Source organism: Triplophysa dalaica, chromosome 24, assembly GCF_015846415.1.
Source record: "Triplophysa dalaica isolate WHDGS20190420 chromosome 24, ASM1584641v1, whole genome shotgun sequence".
Lineage (NCBI taxonomy): Eukaryota > Metazoa > Chordata > Actinopteri > Cypriniformes > Nemacheilidae > Triplophysa > Triplophysa dalaica.
Window position 1 is genome coordinate 9879779 of NC_079565.1, and position 19143 is coordinate 9898921.

General features: G+C 38.8%; 1 protein-coding gene and 1 long non-coding RNA gene across 2 annotated transcripts in view; both read left to right on the forward strand.

Annotated features, from left to right (window-relative positions):
• Window positions 1–19143, forward strand: part of LOC130413920 (uncharacterized) — a 95127-nt gene that overhangs the window by 30564 nt on the left and 45420 nt on the right. The window lies entirely within an intron of this gene.
• On the forward strand, window positions 16412–19057 carry foxb1a (forkhead box B1a). The gene has a single exon (XM_056739462.1). It carries the CDS (start codon window positions 17096–17098, stop codon window positions 18035–18037), a length of 942 nt encoding a protein of 313 aa, XP_056595440.1. The 5' UTR covers window positions 16412–17095; the 3' UTR covers window positions 18038–19057.

Consider the following 19143-nt stretch of genomic DNA (forward strand, 5'->3'; position numbering starts at 1 on the left):
GAGTGAATTGTTTTAGAGTTGGTGCCAACCAGTAAAAGACAGCTCCAACTCTATTTCTTTTTCATTTTTATAGAATCAATATATAAATACCTAGATTTGAAACTAAAATGCGATGACAACTAAATAAGGGTTGGTCTCTTATGTTACAGACGTTGGTCTGGTCCTCTGTTTAAAGCAAGGAAATACATAAATACAGCCTGGGGGTCCTAACACGCTCTCCAAGATCTCCATTTATATTTAACTGGTCTCAGTGGTCCCATTCCAGCCAACTGCTGTGGACTCAGCATCTATTCGATTTCGGTCAAACAAGCACAACATCTCTGGCCGTTTCTGCCCTCCATTAGGATGACTTAAGTGATTTTCTCTTTGCGTGCGGCTTAAGTAAATCAAATATGTCTCTCAAGCCCAGTTATTAAAAACAGTGTCCTTTAGTTCGCCCACCCCTTTTCTATCAAAGCACAGTAATCCTGATTTACACAGTTTAAAAACCTCCGCCACATCCCGCTTCCTTCCCAAGGAGATCGAGTAATTAAATTGCTACTTTTTACAAGTCGTACTCGATAAATCTGAATAAATTAACAAGGCATTACTACGACTGCTACATTAAATTTGCATAGTGTATTTAATGAATATGCAACCGCTAGTGAAAAGGTCTGTGACTGTGAACCTTGCAAATTAGCATAACTACTTCTAGCATGTTTCTTAAATAATGCTCTCATTTGCACATCACTGAGTTGGCTAATTCTAACTTCAGTCAGGCTAGCCTTGTAATTAAGACTCCCGCTTTAATTTTTAATGAAGTTTGTGTTACATCAATCCTGACAGTAATGAGGGGGACACAGAAACAAAAAGGCTTCTAATAATTAAATTCACAAACCAGTTCTAGGGATAATAATTCCTGAGGAGGAATTACATGACTAATTATTAATTAAAAATTCATACTGTTGCGTGGACCGGCTCAGTTAACTGCTTGTCTTGTAGCCGCTTACGCCAAGATGTAAATCGTCATCTTGGTCGCCGCATCCACTCGGAGGTCCCAGATCCTTTTTAGTGCACGATTAATCATGTTGACATATCGGACGAAACGCCTTCTGTTGGCCCGCTTTACCAAGCTATACCTGAGTTGGTTTAGCTCCTGTTGAGATTCATTACTGGGGTCGAAGTACATAAACAAACCAGTGGGAAGAATGTTGCTGTAGAAATAATATCGAGCTTGGCATCGATGTCACATTTCGGCGATGAGCAGATTAGCGTTATTTCGTTTTGTTAGCCAGAAAATCCATCAAAATGTGAACTTGAAAAGTATAAACCTTCGCGTTATCTTTTAAACATATAGCATTAGCCTTTCAGCCTCCTGAATTCACTCGGCATCTATTTAACCGAAATTCGCAAACGGCTTATTTAACAGTAGGCCTATGTTGTTTTTGACCTTTTCGAATTGGTTATTATCCGCAACATGCGGCCGCTCTTGATCTCTCTCTGTGGTATGAAGCGCTCCATTTTAACATCATTAAAGTGCTAAAATGGTCCTCACATCTTCGCAGTCGTTGGTCCCAATTGAGGTTTAAAGGCAGACTCAGATTTGCCCATTTAAAAGGCAGCGTGGCTAATTAAGCTTGGCTAATCAGCTGGTCTGTGTCAGCCGGAGTTTTAGCGCCTGTCTCAGCAGATATTTGGACGCTGTTATAACGCTAGGCTAATTGCTACAAAGAGCATGACTGATATCTGCTGAAATCCACTTTGCCCCCCCGACTGCATACGCATAACTATTGACCACAAGAGAGAGAAGTGAATACCTGCTGCTACTGATGTTAGCATATTTAGCGGCCTTGCTTTGTTAATTCTGTCCATGTACTGTATGAGCAGTACCTTTTTGAACTCTGGTGTACCCTTTTGTACAAATACTATTCAGTTAAAACAGAATAAAAAAAAAGACTACGATCAAGTTCAGGCACCAAATTGCTTTATTGCGTATATTTATTTTAACTTTCTTACTTGGCTAAATGGCTAAAATCAGTGATGCTGAGGTAAGGCTGTCAATTTAAATTTAATCAGATTAAGTAGTTTTGGTAATTTAAGTCTTTTGCTGACAAATACACATGCATCTCTCTGCAGTCTTTTGAGGCATTTTGTGTCACTCGATGGACATCTGCTGACAAAGAAACGTGCATTTCTAGGTCCAGGTTCACTGAGAAAGAGTAAACAGAAACTGCGTCCCAATTCGCATACTATTCATCCTACGTCCTAATTCGAAAATAGAATTAGTATTAGCTTTTTTGTTTTAATGTTTAAAGTGGATGTTGCAAAAATGGTAACAAGCAAGGCAACTATTTCTTTAGTTTAGTGTCATATTTAATCCTTTATTTTATAACGTATGATGAGCCGAGAGACAATGCCATTGAACATCGCTGATGGCTGACAGACATCATGATGTTGAGCTTGCATTGTGATTCCAACAAATGTTAAGCTTGTGTCACATGACTCGCGTTGTAAACAAATATGAAAAAGGTTATACGGGCATATAAACTTGCACTGTGCAGATCTGATGCGCCTGAGCTTGCTCTGTATTAAGGAGACGCTCAGCTTGTGCAGAGTGTCACTTTATAACTGTGTCTGAGCAGCTTGTGTTGTATAAAGAAGACACGCTTGAGTTTATAACTGTGAAGCTCGCACTGTAGTGATGACACACCCTGACTTTGTAACGCTGCAGCTTGTTTAAAGACGACAACGATGTCATCGTCCATTGGTATGTTTCACTGTAGACATCGTCCAATAACAATTTTGTAGACATCGCCCAACCCTATATAGCAGAGGTGTCCAATGTCGGTCCTGGAGGGCCACAGTCCTGCAGAGTTTAGCTCCAACTTGGCTCAACACACCTGTTTGGAAGTTTCTAGTCTGCTTTGTGAGAACTTGATTAGCTGTTCAGGCGTGTATGATTAGGGTTGAAGCTAAACTTTGAAGGACACAGGCCCTCTAGGACTGACTTTGGACACCCCTGCTATATAGCATTGAAAGCACATATTTAGTCAAGTTTATTTTGTTTTAGGGCTGTCAAACGATTATTTGCGACTAATCATATGGGGAATAAAAGTTTTTTGCATATTTATGTGTATACTGTATATGTGTGTGCGTATCCATTTAATAGAATGATATATTTATATATTGAATATGTTTATATACTAAATAAATAAACACAATTATTGATCAGATAAAATGTGTATTTCCTAAATTTATACATGTGTCTATGTATTTTACATAATTATTATACACCGTACATACACATATGTTATGTAAACAAAAACGTTTATTTTGAATACTAATCTGATTAGTCACGAATAATTGTTTGAAATCCCCACATTGTTTGAAAATAGAAATTTTAATGCATATAGAAACTAGGGAAATATTTGTATAGAATACACAGTATTAGTGAGAGTCTTTTAAAGACCATCAAAAGATAAATGATCAACACTGTATGAATAATTGTCTTTGGATTTTTGATCTGACTGTAATATTCAGAGCTCCAAGTATGCGTGTCATATGTGTATGTAAGCTGCACATTAGTGCTTATATCCGTAGCATCATGGTAATCGATATTATTTACAATGAAAGTGTTTCTATTGAGTAAGATAACAAGTAAGTTGCCAAATTGTGATTCATTTATGTGACCTACTATTTAATATTATCATTCACTTCATAAGTATTTCATATTTTCTTAAAGACCCTGCCCCTTAATGGTGTCATGACATGTGCAGTCTTCTCTCTATTAAATCACACTATTTCATACATTTAAGTGGATATCTATTGAGTCCATTAACTGGGGTCAAAGTTCAGCCAGAGTCATAACTTATGTTATGCAGTAAAATAGGCTTTAGGTGATTTAACAGGTCTGAAACATTCAACTTAAAGCCAATCCTTGTAACCAGTGCTGGATTCACAGAGGCTGTGTGCATCAATAAAAGTCTAAAAGTCAGGGACAACGTTACACATCTTTCAAAACCTGACCACCAATCATCTTTGATCTGACCCCAATAACCGTCATATAGTTACATTTCTTTTGTAAGTCCAATGCCACAAATCTCTTTGTTCTGTTTCTTTCTCTGTTGCTAAGGATTGAAAGTCAATTATTTGGGATTGTAATGGTTTTTGCCCAGATAAGGGAATTGGACATTTCCCTAACTATATGAGTTAGGCCCTTAAAGCTACAAAGGTGCAAAAGTCATACACATGAAATAACAGATTCCTACCATCCAGTGGTACTTGACATTTCTCAGATACGCTCGCCGTGGTTTTTCCGTTATAACCCCAGTACGGCACGCTCCCCAGATGCCCGTCTTTGCCCGCTCTGACAGAGAGGATGTGATTAGTTTCAACATTTCTTTTGCATAACAAGGCCACGTTCAAAATTAGAACATGATTAGAAAGCAATTGAAACTGGATCGCAATGGTGGGTTACCTTGAGGTCTTAAAGATGGGGTGACTGCATGACGGGAAATCTTTTCTGATGGTAAATGAACTGCAGATTTTTAGACTAAATTGTTTGTGTCGTGTAAAGGATTGAGGTCTATTTTCAAGGTTTATCTTTAGAATGCTGTATAGCAATTTTTAAGGCTTAACGTTGATGTTAAAGTGTGAGAAGTTTTTCCCTCTGCAGTTATTGGAAAACATTTTATTCAGGTTGAATTGATTTCTCCAAACTATAATATGAACAAAATTGCAGATCAGGTGAGTTGGATGCACTGTCGGCTGATTTTCATGTTCTTTCATAACGATAATCCTCTTTTGTGATGCGTTTCATGTGTACAGTGTTTCTTATAGGATTTAACCTGGCGAATTCTGCTTGTGCCATTAATTCCTAATCTTTGAAGGAGGCTGATTTGTTCCTCACCGCTTTACCATTGGCTTACCAGACATCCCCTCCTGAGAATGTCATTACATGGAATGTAATTAGACGAAGCGACCATACGTCATGATTATATTTAAAAGAGAGTAAATCCATTGAACCATAATCTGTGATTGTATTGCACATAAACCGTAAATAGAGGAGGTTTGACCTTTAGAACTGTCTATCCGATGTAGTTGTTTTGCATCAGAGTCTTTTTAATGTTGCTTTTATTACCAGAGTTGCGACACAAGGCATTTAATAGCCTCTCAATAGAATAAAAGCACCGTTCACTAAAAACACGAAAACAGTTCTGGTTCATAAAATGAGTAATGTGGTGGTAAATGCCTAAAAATGGGAAAATTACTAAAAAATAATATAGATTCAACTATCTAAGAAAAACTGTGTTTTTTGCAAATTTATGTTATTGATATTTAATGGGTAAGTGTTTATCTGGAATGTCTATACTTTCATATTCAAATTTCCTACAGCTTTGAGATTTTTCTGCAAGCCATAATTCTCAAAAATAAGGTTGTATTTGTAACCATAGTAAATGCGTTAGTTGACATGAAGTTACGATGAAAAATACTTCAACCACATTTATCAATCTTACTTTGTAAACTTCTGTAATGTGTTACTCACACATTTTGAAATACTTTTAACATCTTTTAACGTTTATGCACAATAGACTAACATTAATAATTGTATTGACATTGACTAACATTTTCAAAAGATAATAAATGCTGAAAAACTATGGTGCTTGGATCATGTTAGTCAAAGAAACAATATACAATATGACAGAAATGCAATATAATATACATAACTGTGTTCAGAGGTGTATAAAGACCTGACATAATGAAGCATTATGCTTTTATTACCTTACAATACGCTATTTCTATCCAAACCGCGGGTCCCCTTGCATGGAATTCACAATGTTGTTTCTACAGTAGCCTTAAATGGACAAACTGCTCTACGGAACGGGTTTCGTAAATGCGTTACCTCGTTCGGCAACGAAGCAAAAAACGTGATTATATCTTAGTCCTTTGTCAGCCATCATAGTGCTTCAAAAGGGAGTGATGGAGGGAGCCCTTGGTCGCAAAACGCAAATCTGACCGATAGATGCTGCTAAATTTCATAAACTGGACCTTAAATGCATTTATTAGTGTTAACAAATACAACCTTATTGTAAAGTCTCACCAGTTATTTTATCACAGATACTTTTGTTTCGGTGTAATAATATCGGTCATGTCAACTGTCTGGCAAAACAGTTGCTTATACAGAAGTACGGCTGTATTAATTGTCCTGGGACGGACTCTTTTCTATTGTTCCCTTTGGAGGTTTTAATGCAGGTCTACTCTCCCTGGACACATAGAATAAAGCATCTCTTGTATTATTTATCACACATGAGCTTAGTGGTCTGGCTGAAGTCTTAATCATAGTCCTCTCAGGCTATTTTAACACATGGAGCTACATTGGACATCTCTTTTATACATTTATTTGGATGTTTAGTACTCCTTTGTAAATGTTAATGAAGTTTATTTAAATCTGCAATTTGTCATATCTATATAAAACTAAATTGCTAACTAAACTAAATTATCGATGATTATTTTAATTGTAAGCTTTTTATGAACTTGCTCAATAACTGTTTGGTTTTATTTACGAAAAACTGTAACAGAACTGGGGTACAATTTTTTTTTTTTATGAAAATGTGGGAGCCATCACCGTCACCCTACGGTTCCGATTACCGATAATCCCGCTGTTCTTAATTAAACACTTTTCAGCCTCACTTATCGATGGAGAGCTCTCGATCAACAGTTTTCTTTAAGAAACGACGAGATGGCACCTCCAGACATTATATATGCATTACAGAACTTTTCTTTGGCCAGTCACGGGTCTGCGGCTCACCGTTACACAAAAGTACCCACAGGTCTTCATCGGCATAATACGCATTTTCCATTAGCATTCTTTAGCAGCAAGCCAAATATTCCAGTACGGCAAATTCCATGGTTTCTCTTGCCCTTTGATTAGCTATGGATTAATAGTCCCATTCCGGCTTCCTCCATGCGCACACTGTTTTCGGCACAGGTTATCACGTTGTATTATTAAACAAATGAATTAGTGCCTGGAAATGTGTCATGCATATTACTTTGCAGCGGGAGGCAACCGGGGCCGGTCAACACCCGAGGAGCTCAGGAAAGCTCTGCCATGCTCAGTTGACTGTTTGCCTGGCCCTATTAACAGCACCATGATTTACTGGGGGGCCCTTGTTTGTGCTCGACAATGGAGATGCTGTTAATTCAGGCCGGTGTAAATCAGGCCCAATTAAAGTATTTGGATGTCTGTGACAGGCCCTAACTGCCTAAAATGATACTCGGCCATAAACAAAGACGCGGGGTGGGCAGGGACAACAGAGGGTGGTCTAGCATGAGTTAGCGAGCGGGAGCGCACCACGACTTAAATATAAAGCCTATTGTGTGTTAAGTGGCTAACCTCATTAACACAATGCTAATGAAAGGGAAAAATATGCGTCTGCGCCATTTGAATTTTTACGACGCCTGATAGCCGAGATGTCATGTCCATCAGGGAAGGAGCCTACAATCGCGTTATTGTGCCACAGCCAAGGTCTCCTGGATGACCGGCCCCGTGTTCCTTTCTTGTGAAACACTTTATTCCTAACTTCAGGACAAAGAAAGTCTAGGGCCGCAAAAATATGGATCCACTCCTCATTATTCCATTACCTGCCCTTAGGTTAGATTCCACATTGTCCTGACATTAAAAAAAGGTGTTGTTGTTTATCAGCGTGGTAAACACTAATTTTGGCTGGGGTGTGTGGCATGCGGCTGTGATCTTTAGTGGTATTAGTGGCGTCCTGGGAGACCGAGGCGTCCCCAGACGCGTTAGATGAAAGATAGACGCAATGCCCCTTCGCCTGGTCCCAGTTGGCTAAGTGCTTCTCGCTCATTATCAAGGTCTCTATGAACGTGGGCCGCACCGAGCCGCCCAGCATCTCCTGATCATATTAAAAGGAGAGCTCATGCGATGACGGCATGCTGTTTACCAGAGTGCCCTGTAAGATAGTAAGTGATATTGAGGAGGTGTGTGAGGTTGAATGGTTAACAGATGAGGGAAGGTCACTGGCATATGTCGTTAACCTTAACTTGTAAATTGTGTTTTTTTGGTGATTCATGGGTACATTGATTTCTGAATAGTGTGTTATACTTGGAAAACATTGGGAATCTTTTCTTTGCAGGGTAAAGGTGCGTTCACACCAAGGTCGATGACTTTATTTATGAATATTTAACCATGTTGTAAAAATCGTTTATAATTTAAGGGAATAATGGTGTATAAACTACAATGATATTGATAAGGATACAAAGAAATTATATTGATAACATTAGAATCACATTCACTGCCATTTTTACCACTTGATAAACGATGAAACATTTATAGCATAGTCAAATACGTTCAAATTCAAAGGACCCTTTAATTAAAAAATGTGAAACTTCAGCACACAATGTTATATTATATAAATGGCTATTTGTGTGGTCACTAGTTATCTTATTCAAAACATGTCTGTTACACTTTCTTTTGTGGAACACAAGCTCAACGTTTGAGAAACGTCTCAGTGGTTTTGTGTTCATACAATGGAACTCAACAGGGTTCCGTGTTGTTTTGTTACCAACATTCTTCAAAATATCTAAAGTCATACATGTTTGAAATGACATGAGGGTGAGAAAATGATTGGACGATTTTCATTTTTGGGTGAACTTGCCCTTTAAGCTGCATTTTCATAGATTTTATGTTGAATTTGTTAGTTTCAAATCAGATTGACAGATATTTACCACTTTGTCTTTGACGTGTTTTCTTTTTATTAAGTGTTGAAATGAATGGGGAAATAAACTAACTGGAAATGGGAATATTTCAAGCTGGTTTTAATTTTTATTGTCCTTTGACTACTACAGCTCAGTTTCTAAGAGATTTTATAGAAAGATATAAGAAATGACTCTTTGGTGATGCTTTGGTAGGTGTTTAAAGTGTAATGAAGGCTGACTGACATGACTTCATCGTGTTTCATGTGATACAATGTGTTGGAGTTGACTATAAGCGACTTAAAGTCTATGGGGGTCAAAGGTTAAGTGCACTCCGGGGACCCTTAGGCCTTAGACCCTTAGTGTAACAGTTCATTTTATTTGACCAGACATATTGATTCATGTCATGTTTATAGATTGTGTGTGAAATTACAGTGGTCTTCTCATAAGTTTCTAAGTCAACATCACACACACCCTTCATAGGCTTCGATTCGCATTGTGAAGATTTATTCATCACAAAATACTTGTGATCCTTGTTCATTTCATTATTGGATTAGTCTTTCACCAGTTAGATTGTGATTTTTTTGTTACGGTTTATAGATAAATTATACTTGTATCCGTGTGTTATAAACCAGTGTAGTTTTAACCCAGAATGTTTTTGCAGTTGTCCGCTATTATTTAACAATCTGAGCAGACGTGGCTTGACTTGAGTGAACCTCAAACTGGCACATGATGGCCCTGCGTCTGTAATAAATTATTATGTAGAGGTTTCTAACCCACACATTCTTGGTCATAGTCAATAGCACAAGCATGGGCCTCAGGTAGAGCGCTCATCACTCCTGCTGGTATTCTCCATATGGACCCAATGAACTGGGGAGAGATGAGACCCTCCACACGCACGGTACCAATCGCTCGCACACGCGGGGAGATAAACAGAAGGTGTCGTTAATTTTAGCAGCGGTAACCAGCTGTGTGTCTGGTTGTGTCTAACAAACGTGCCAGCTGTCTGTCAGATGCGGGTGGAGGGTTTTACATAATCCCTCTGTTAGCGCCGTTTCTTTCTCTCCCTCACTTAGAAACACATAATCAGACACATTCCTGCATATACCGCAATAATGATGGGATGCATGGCATCTGTTTGTGTCTATCAAGGCAATATGAAATCATAAGAGTATTTAGAGCAGAGGGTGGGCACTGTGCTGTGCGCCGGAGCTCTCCGTGGTGCTGAAACGCCTTCTGCTGTAAAGCTCTCTCTGAGTATGCAAATGTTAGTCATGCAGTGTATTCACTAGTAATACTTGAACTGCGACTTACTGGGGAAAACTTTACACATGACTAACAAATGATTCATCAGATTTCGCTTTAATGTATCGCAAATTGGATTCGAAAAAATGTTCGGCCCATCTGACTTTTTGGATGTAGATCTCCAAATCTCCACTTTCTTGTGATGTTAACCATGCACATTTTGTAAAAAAATTGTATTGTTTATATATATTTCCTATTCGCTTATACAGTCGAACCAAAAATGATTCAGGCACCAGATATCATTTTTTATTATTTTTTTACTAGTGGTTGCAGGACACTGTAGTTCATTTATGTGAGTGTGGATTGCAAAATGAAAGCAGTAGTTCACATTTAAATAAGCCCCCATTGAATTTCCATAGTTAATTTTAATAAAGCAAATGGGGGCTTATTTTAAACTGAACGACTCCTTTAAGTAAACTTAAAAGAGATGTTATAGGCTAAAATTCTTCATATAGTGAACTACCAGTGAGATTCACAAACATTATAATTCAGACACTTTGACCCGACCTTGCTTAAGCGTTTTTTCTTTATTTGCGAATGCAACCTTTTAACACCACAGACTGAACAAAAATAACATAAACACTGGACATAAAATGAAGCATTGCTTGGTCATTGGTTGCCTTTAATTGGTATTATCAAACGGTGTAATTAAATTTAACAGCTAACAGCTTTTTTGCCCCAATACATTACATAGTTTCTCAATTTAATCTGACATTATCAAGAGGATTTTGTTCTGATCCAGTTTAACTCCGAGTTCTTGTCATGTTTTATTACCGTTTTTCAAACTATAGCAAATAAACTGTGATATAAATGTTAGCTTGACTTTATACCGTTTATTAATTTATTCGTTTTATGCCCGGTTTTCCAGACTAGGTTTAAGGCTATTCGCAGACTAAAATAAATGTCTGGAGTGTCTTAACTTAAAATTACTCCCCCTAAAATACCTTTAAAAAATGTCAGTGCCATTGTTTCGTCTCAAGATCACACCAGCAATGTTTTTTACTAGGGCAACTTAAACATCCTAATTTAACGAAGGCTTAGTCCTGGCTTAAACTCCATAGAGTTTACTAGAAAAAGCAAAGACTTTAAATGCAAAAGCCTCAAAGTGCAGTTTGATATTTCTTAAACAATATCAGGCTCCAATGTTTTGTGAATTTACTTTAACGGCAATGAATATGTCCCGGTGCCATTAAAGTTAAATAATTTGTAATATAAACATCAAATGGCAATTAGAGATGTTTGCATCTGAAGTCTTTAACATTTCACTGCATGTTGTACATGATGCCTATAAAACTGTATGTGACAAATAACAACAAAATAAATTCCATGTACTAGATAATGTGTATATGATAAATAAATACACAAACAAATGAATAGAAATGTTATTATATTGAATAATGGTCGAATGGTTTATATCTGTAAATACAGTTCTTTCTAGTCCCAACTCTCGCCCACTATGTATGCCTGCCCCACCTGATGGCCAAATAAAGCAACTGCCTCTATTTTTTTGTACATGCATTCAGTTTATGATTCAAGCTGCTTTGTCTGTGTTTGGTTGCTATTTTCCCACCTTATTTTTTTAAGGGAAGAAATCTGGCGAAGACAAATGAGTCTTGACCGGCCTTTTAGTAAAACCACTTTTGATTCCCTCAACGTCCCTTGCTCCGCTCAATTGAGACATTCTCCACACCTGATGTGCTGTATAATGAATGCTTAATTTATGTAATGAGTCCATTAACTGTAATCCCAGCATATGTTCGGCATGCCCTAAAGGCGTCGTCCTCCCAGGTACTTCTTTTTGATGTCACTGAGAAGCAGCTAATTAATTTTACACGCATGCTGATATGGGATTCGGTTTAGCGGACAGCCTTTGTATTTATCTCTCTAACCTTTCTGGGAATATTGCGAATAATAACGACGGTGTTGATCATTATTGGTGTATCACAAGAGTTATTTCATTTTCGAAGCCGATTTATTTTATACTTTGAATTATGTTGAATTTGATATTTGACAATGGTACACATTGCTTGAATTAATAGAAATAATGTAATCTAAATTACACACATTTTTACAGTTCGACGCACTTACGAGAAAAGTAACTTTTTATTGTAAATTAACTACATGTTTAACCATACTTGTAGTTAAAGTATGTTAGTACAAAAGGTGCCATCATCCTGCCATATAAAGCATGGTTACTACACATATATTACCATTGAAAATATCGTTTATTTTCTGTAGGCTTCGCGTCGTTTATAAAACAGAGCTCTCCACGAATGTGACGCATACGCATTTCTTTATTGTATTTTTATCACATCTTAATGTCTTATTTAGGCCGCAAGTCCATATCAGCTCCGATTCTCTGCAGTCAACATAAAATGACACGGGTTCCTTTAAATTATGCCGTGCGAAACCGCTAACAAACCATAAGCCTATAATTAAGACAAAGTCCATCAAGCAAATGAGGGCAGCGTGAGATAATAGCGTTTAACTGGATTTGCGCACTACCCCTCCCCTATAGTTTCCTCGCCACTAAAAGGGTTTTGAGCATCATAATGAGAGCCCTCTGTCTGCTAATTAATTGACATTCTCCTGAATATTCATTCTCCGCATCACAAACACGCGCTTAATTGCGCAGTAAAACATCTCTGGGGATAGAGATCGGCGCAGACTTCATTAAAACAACGCTGATCGGACTCAGAAAGGGACCATGACTCAAGAAAAGGTGTGCTGTCCGACAGGTTACCTCTCCAATTGTAAAAGCCAGTATCTAATGATATCCTTTATTTCTGAAAATAATAAATATATAATGGTTTCAAACAACGCATTGCTTTTTAATGATCGAATTTTCTTTACTCAAATGACACACTGTGACCGCTTTAACAATGTGGATCTAGTTGAAAAAAGTTAATGTAAATGATACAAACTTGATTGCATGTTTGTATTAACAGTTTCAGTTACGCCGCCAGCAATTGCAGTTTGTTTATTCGTTTGTTCTTCGGTAAATCTACATTGCCTGCAGAAACACGAGACTAATAATGCGATAAAATTGCCTACACATTGAATTTGCCGAGAGCTCAGCGGGGTTCGGCTCGACAGCAGGTTTGACATGCACTTTACAGAGTTACAAGGATGCTTCTACAAATAATAAGCTGTTTAAGTAAAATTAATAGCTTGAAATTAAATATTCCCATATATAATAAATGTTATAGCCGCATTTGTGGTAGAATATATTCTGAGTTTTATTTGGTATTCATTTATTTTTGTATATTATAATTAATATGATGATTTGGTGTTTAAATGTTGTATATTCCAAAAAAAGTGTACCGTCATTGACTGTTCTTTACGCGTTACGCAGATCGAATATTCATCTGTCCCTCTTTTTTTTCCTGGGTGGCAGCATATTCCAAAGTTGACTCAGTTTGACAATATTGTTTTGCTATCATTCGCTGCCTCACAATGAATGGCATCGATCCTCTTTTAACAACATTTGTTTCCTATTGTATGGCGGAGGGCAGACGTGTGAAAGTGGCTGTTTGATTCTCTTTTTCATCCGCGTGACCTCAGCTTTTGTGTCCCATCGCCCTGGGAATGTCACGCCTCGCTACTCTACTTTTAGATGCTTCAAAAAGTGGCTTTGTTTATCTGCCTTTTTCAGACGCACACAAAATTGTTCTCGGTCCCCCCAGCTGTAAAAGATACTTAAGACCAGAGCCCCCGGTTCACAAGTGCAATGCAATTTGGCTTAGACCAACCTTTGTTCAGCTTGTACAAATGACCAAACTCACTCGCACATTATACAGTTGATCTACTGCTGCAGGGACGCAGAAGCCATTCAAGAATCTTGGTGGCATTTTCAGTTGGCCATTCGAGCATGCACTATCCATAGCGTTATAGAGCTGGGGAGAGAAAAAAGCAACAAATCTTTAGTGAATAAATACGCACGGATCGTCTTCGTCACATTGGTTAACCGCTAAGGACAAAGCTGATTTCCATGACAGCTGCCGGAAAATCTTCCCGCAAAAAATGGAAAATGTTCAATGAGTTGGGTGGTCCCTCATCACAGGTTGATACTGTGCTATTGTGCGCATGATTAACTGTGAAAACATTTGCCTGCATGCCTGTATTGGATCGGCTGAGGAGCGCGCGGGCATGTGGGATTATTTGCATAAAATTGCGTTTTTTAGTATAAATAAAATATTCGGAAACGATTTTTTACAGTAGCTAATATATAAAACGTGGAATTAAAGATTTGTAATGATACTATACATGTGCAAATCAATCTAAAAGCAATACACATATATGATGTGCTGGTCATTTTATTTATTAAATTCGGAAAACCTAAACAATGAAGTGTGATCAGTTTTCCTGTGTGCAGATATTTTTATTTTTATGACTTGTTTTCGGGTGCTTTTCCCACTGAACACTCGAAAGTCACATAGTTGTTTTTCTATTGTTTCTTGTCTGGGTAAACATTTGGGCAGAGAAATAAACACTTTTTATGAGTAGTACTTGCGCGCGCGCACACACTCTCTCTCTCTCTTTCTCTCACACACTGAAGGTGTCGAATACTTTGTCACACACTAGAATGGCAGATTTATTGAAGAATACTTGCTCTGTCACAAAACCTCGGCGTGATCGACGTTGCTTCCCAAAGATATCCTCAGAAGGACTCAGGAAAACTCATGTGAAAAAAGTCTGGAAAATCGCAATCCTTTGGCCCTTTTCTGTCAATACACAAACAGAGGAATGACAAGTTAAAAGAAGTTCTTCATGGTGCAAGGAGAAAAAATTGCTACATAAAAAGGGCCGTGTTGAAGACGCAGCGTGGAACTGCATGACTTCCTTGCAGAAGAAGTGTTTGTGAGACGGTGATTGTGTGGCAACCAAGGAAACTATAAGGCTTTGCTTGGTACTTTCCTCCTGTTTTGTAAATATTAGCTGCCTGGTAAAAGTTTTTTTTCTCTCTCTCTATCTTCTCAGGCTTCCCTCGGTTTTAGGTCCAGATTTTCCCTCCAACATCTTCCAAAAAGGCATCAGAATAAACAATGCATATTGCCTCTAATCGCTTGTATGGTCGATTCTCTTCGTGATCCGTCAGAGCAGTCAGGGGTCTCATTGGTGGATTTATGGTGGAAAATTTGCATAAATTATGAGCAAATCCGCGAGCGCGTGTGTGGTCCATCGCATTGCAAACTCACCAAGCGGAAAGGTGGCCCTTGGTGAGCCTTGAAAAAAAAGCTTGAATGGCCATTGCTCAAAATAGGCTTCCATTTGGTTTTCACATTCATATAATTGACTTATGGATATTTTATACAGTTTTCACAACGCCACTCTGAAGGCTTTATTTGCATATCTGAAGTACTTTTCAGTTTGCTTTACATGAGCACAAAAGGCCGCCTGGCATCATGAAGTTTCATTTCAAGAAGGTTTTTTGTTTGTTTTGTTTAAATGTTTGCGCATTTTCTTATGCACCCTTCGGGTCACGTCATTTGTCTTCTTTTTTGAAGAAAACACAGTTTAATTATTCTTATTATAACAGTTCTTATATAACAGTTTCAAGCCTTATAAAAAAATATTGTACGTTTATCAAGCAAAATGCACTTTCCTAAATTATTCGATATTGACAAATGTTGACAGCGTTAATACAGTGTTTGTACACACGGTCCTATCTTTTTCTCTTTATCCGTGAAGAGGTTTCTCAAGTATTGCTGTTAATATTGAAGGCTGTGCCTGCGCATTTAAAACCGCAATAATGAGTCTCTCAACAGATTTGGCTAGATTTTTAAATTAGGCGAATATTAGTCGTTCCCAAAATTTGCTCACACATTAGGGTTCGCGTTAATGCGTATTTGCATAAGCAAGTACCGTGTAATACTAATGAACTACACCTAATTAATGTGTAATTATTTGGTAAAGCCGCTTGTAACTAGGCTAAACATTATCAATCGTTTCTATTACTATAAAAATATATACAGTGACGGGATATAACATGCAAAGTGTTAACGATTTTATTTTGTATAAATCTATTCCCTGATTGTGTAATTTACTTCCTAAAACATTAGCACTGACAGCTAGATCATTTGCGTGATGCTAATAAACATATGCTTGGGATAAATGACATCGAACAGGCATATGGCTCCCTTGGCTCATTAGATAACGACGCGCTCAGGTTAGTCCTGTGGAAATCGACAAAAAATGTGTTGTTACACGCTTTAATTTGCTGTCCACATGTTTACGTTGGGATGCAATTGACGTTTTTGCTCTAAAGAGCCGCAACAAAAGCGTGCAAAGTCATATGCGCTGTGTCATGACAGGAAAACAACAAAAAAGTATCTGTGACAATACAATGCATACTGCAAGTAAGTTCCAGTCAATTTCCATGTCAAACATCCCATTGCTCAGTAGCTCCATTTGTACGTGTGAATTGTAGACCAAGCACCCTGCGAAGCACACAGAAAGGTTCACACACATACCTTCACACACTGTTACCGGGTGCCATCGCAGTTCAATTCCGGTTGCCGAGCCTTTTCACCCCTTTGCTCTGTCTTCAAATGGAAATGATTTCTATTGGCCCAAGGTGTCCATGTAAATAGGTGTAAATGAAACCAGATTATGCCTTTCTCCCAGCCCCCCTCCTCCCAAGGCGATTGTCATGTGATAGCAAAGAAGTGGCACATTAATGAAGCGCCTCTACAGGGGTCTTTTCTGCCCATGTCGCCACATAAAACTATCAGATGGTTAGAGGAAGGACATGGATGCAGCCACTTAGCTCGTCTTATCAGGAAAGAAGGAGAGAGAGAGGACCTAGTCCATTCAAGCTGGCCTGGGAAGAAGGAAGCTTTGCTTTCTCGAGATCACAGCTCCTCCAAGAAGTGAACTTGTTTTTATACGACGTGTCTTGGCGTTCCTTCACATAAACTGCGGATCGTGCATTACGCCAAACTTTAATCCACTGAAACTTGGACGGGCTGCATCTACGGTAAAAGCATCGTAGCTGGCTTGCATTTCTTTCTGTGCTCCTTTGAAGACTTGTGAAATATCTTACGGACACACAGGTAGACTTTCTACTTAATTTCTTGCGCAACGCAATTTTGTAAGGATGCCTAGACCCGGAAGAAACACTTACAGCGACCAGAAACCTCCGTACTCCTACATTTCTCTCACCGCCATGGCTATCCAGGGCTGTCCGGAGAAGATGCTCCCCCTTAGCGAAATTTACAAGTTTATTATGGATCGCTTTCCGTACTACCGAGAGAACACCCAGCGCTGGCAAAACTCCCTGCGCCACAACCTGTCCTTCAACGACTGTTTCATTAAAATCCCCCGGCGCCCGGACCAGCCCGGCAAAGGCAGCTTCTGGGCACTCCATCCCAGCTGCGGCGACATGTTTGAGAACGGAAGTTTCCTAAGACGCCGCAAACGCTTCAAGGTGATGATGACATCCGATCACTTGGCACCCAGCAAGACCTCGGAGGCAGCCCACTATCTCCAGCAGCACGCCAAGCTGAGGCTCAGCGCCCTGGCAGCAACGGGCACCCATCTCCCCCAGATGTCCAGCTACAACTTGGGAGTGTCCCAGCCGTCCACGTTCAAGCATCCCTTCGCCATCGAGAACATCATCGCCCGAGAGTACAAAGTACCAGGGGGACTGGCGTTCTCTACCATGCAGTCCATGTCCGCCGGCTATCCTCTGCATAACCAGCTCACCACATCTTGGCCCCATATGTACAGCACCAGTGTGATCGACAGCGCGGCCCCCATCTCGATGGCCAGTAGTGATTACAGTGCATACGGCGTGCCCATCAAGTCTCTCTGCCACGGGGGACAGACCTTACCGGCGATCCCCGTCCCCATCAAACCGACTCCGGCGTCGGTGCTCGGTCTGTCGGCTTTGCCTCATCACATTCCTGCGTTCCTGTCGAACTCTCCACAGTCTCTGAGTCCGACGTCCCCGCAGACAGCCACCAGCCAAAGCAGCCCCGCCACCCCGAGCGAGACTCTGACGAGTCCCTCGACACTCCAGTCGGTCGCTGTGCACTGACACAACAGGTGTTGTTACCTGAGAACTGGGCCTCGTGGTCAGCACCTATTCCAAAGCTGAAATTTAATTATGGTCCTTGAAAACGTATGCCGAAACATTCTCGCTACACAATCAAGGCAAGAGCTATCTATGTTGCAGTGATGTTTATTTAAGTGTATGTGTTTCCAGTTTAAATGTTGATCACATGGATCTAACGCGGATATAATATTGTAAAATTGTCATTGTTTTTCTTTTCCAAAATATCGGAGAGTTTCTACATTTTAAATATACAGAATTTATGTGCTTATTTTATAAGTTGACTGTTGACATATTTCAAGCACTGCACTCTGCTTCATGTTTGGATTGCACAAGTGCTACTCGATACAGACAATTTAGGCTGTCTTTCGTAAATCATTTTAGTCGTCAAAATTAAACAATATTCATATTTGCAAAATTTTTGCTGAATACTATTAAATGTTTATTCTCTCAGTCTACAGCATATGTAATCTAATTCAGACAACGTTCGGCTTGAAATGCTAATATATGTTTTGTTAGTAGTTATGCTACTAACATCGACAACTATACTCATTTCATACTGCATACCAAATATACATGTCAACTTGATCGAAAACACCCCCCCCCCCCATACACACACACACACACGTACAGTATTTGCTACAATGTCAAACCTGAACAAGAAAGTAGATGTAAGAAATAGGGTCGTCGCTTTAATGGCGAAGTACATATGTGAATAATTGCAAATAAGTGATATTGAATTGTGTAAAATGCACTTTTTAGTTAGATGTTTTACATTATATTTTCCAGGAAATGTTTTGTGAGCATTTAATTTAAAGCCGTGGTGACCATTTGTATTAAATGCCGTACATTTGTACTTTTTGTTCAGATATGAAGCATGCCTTTTCCAGACTTTGTGTTGTTTTGCTGCAAGCATGCGTGCTTTTAAAAGGTGTGCAAAACGTCTGCATTAAATTATAAACTTGGTCATCAAACTATTTTTTCATTAAAATTGTGTAAAATGTATTGTGGTGTTTTTTTATTCAGCTCGTATATTTTGACCCTTTCGGGCACAAAATTTACAATTTAAATTTTATTAAGTGTTAAGTATT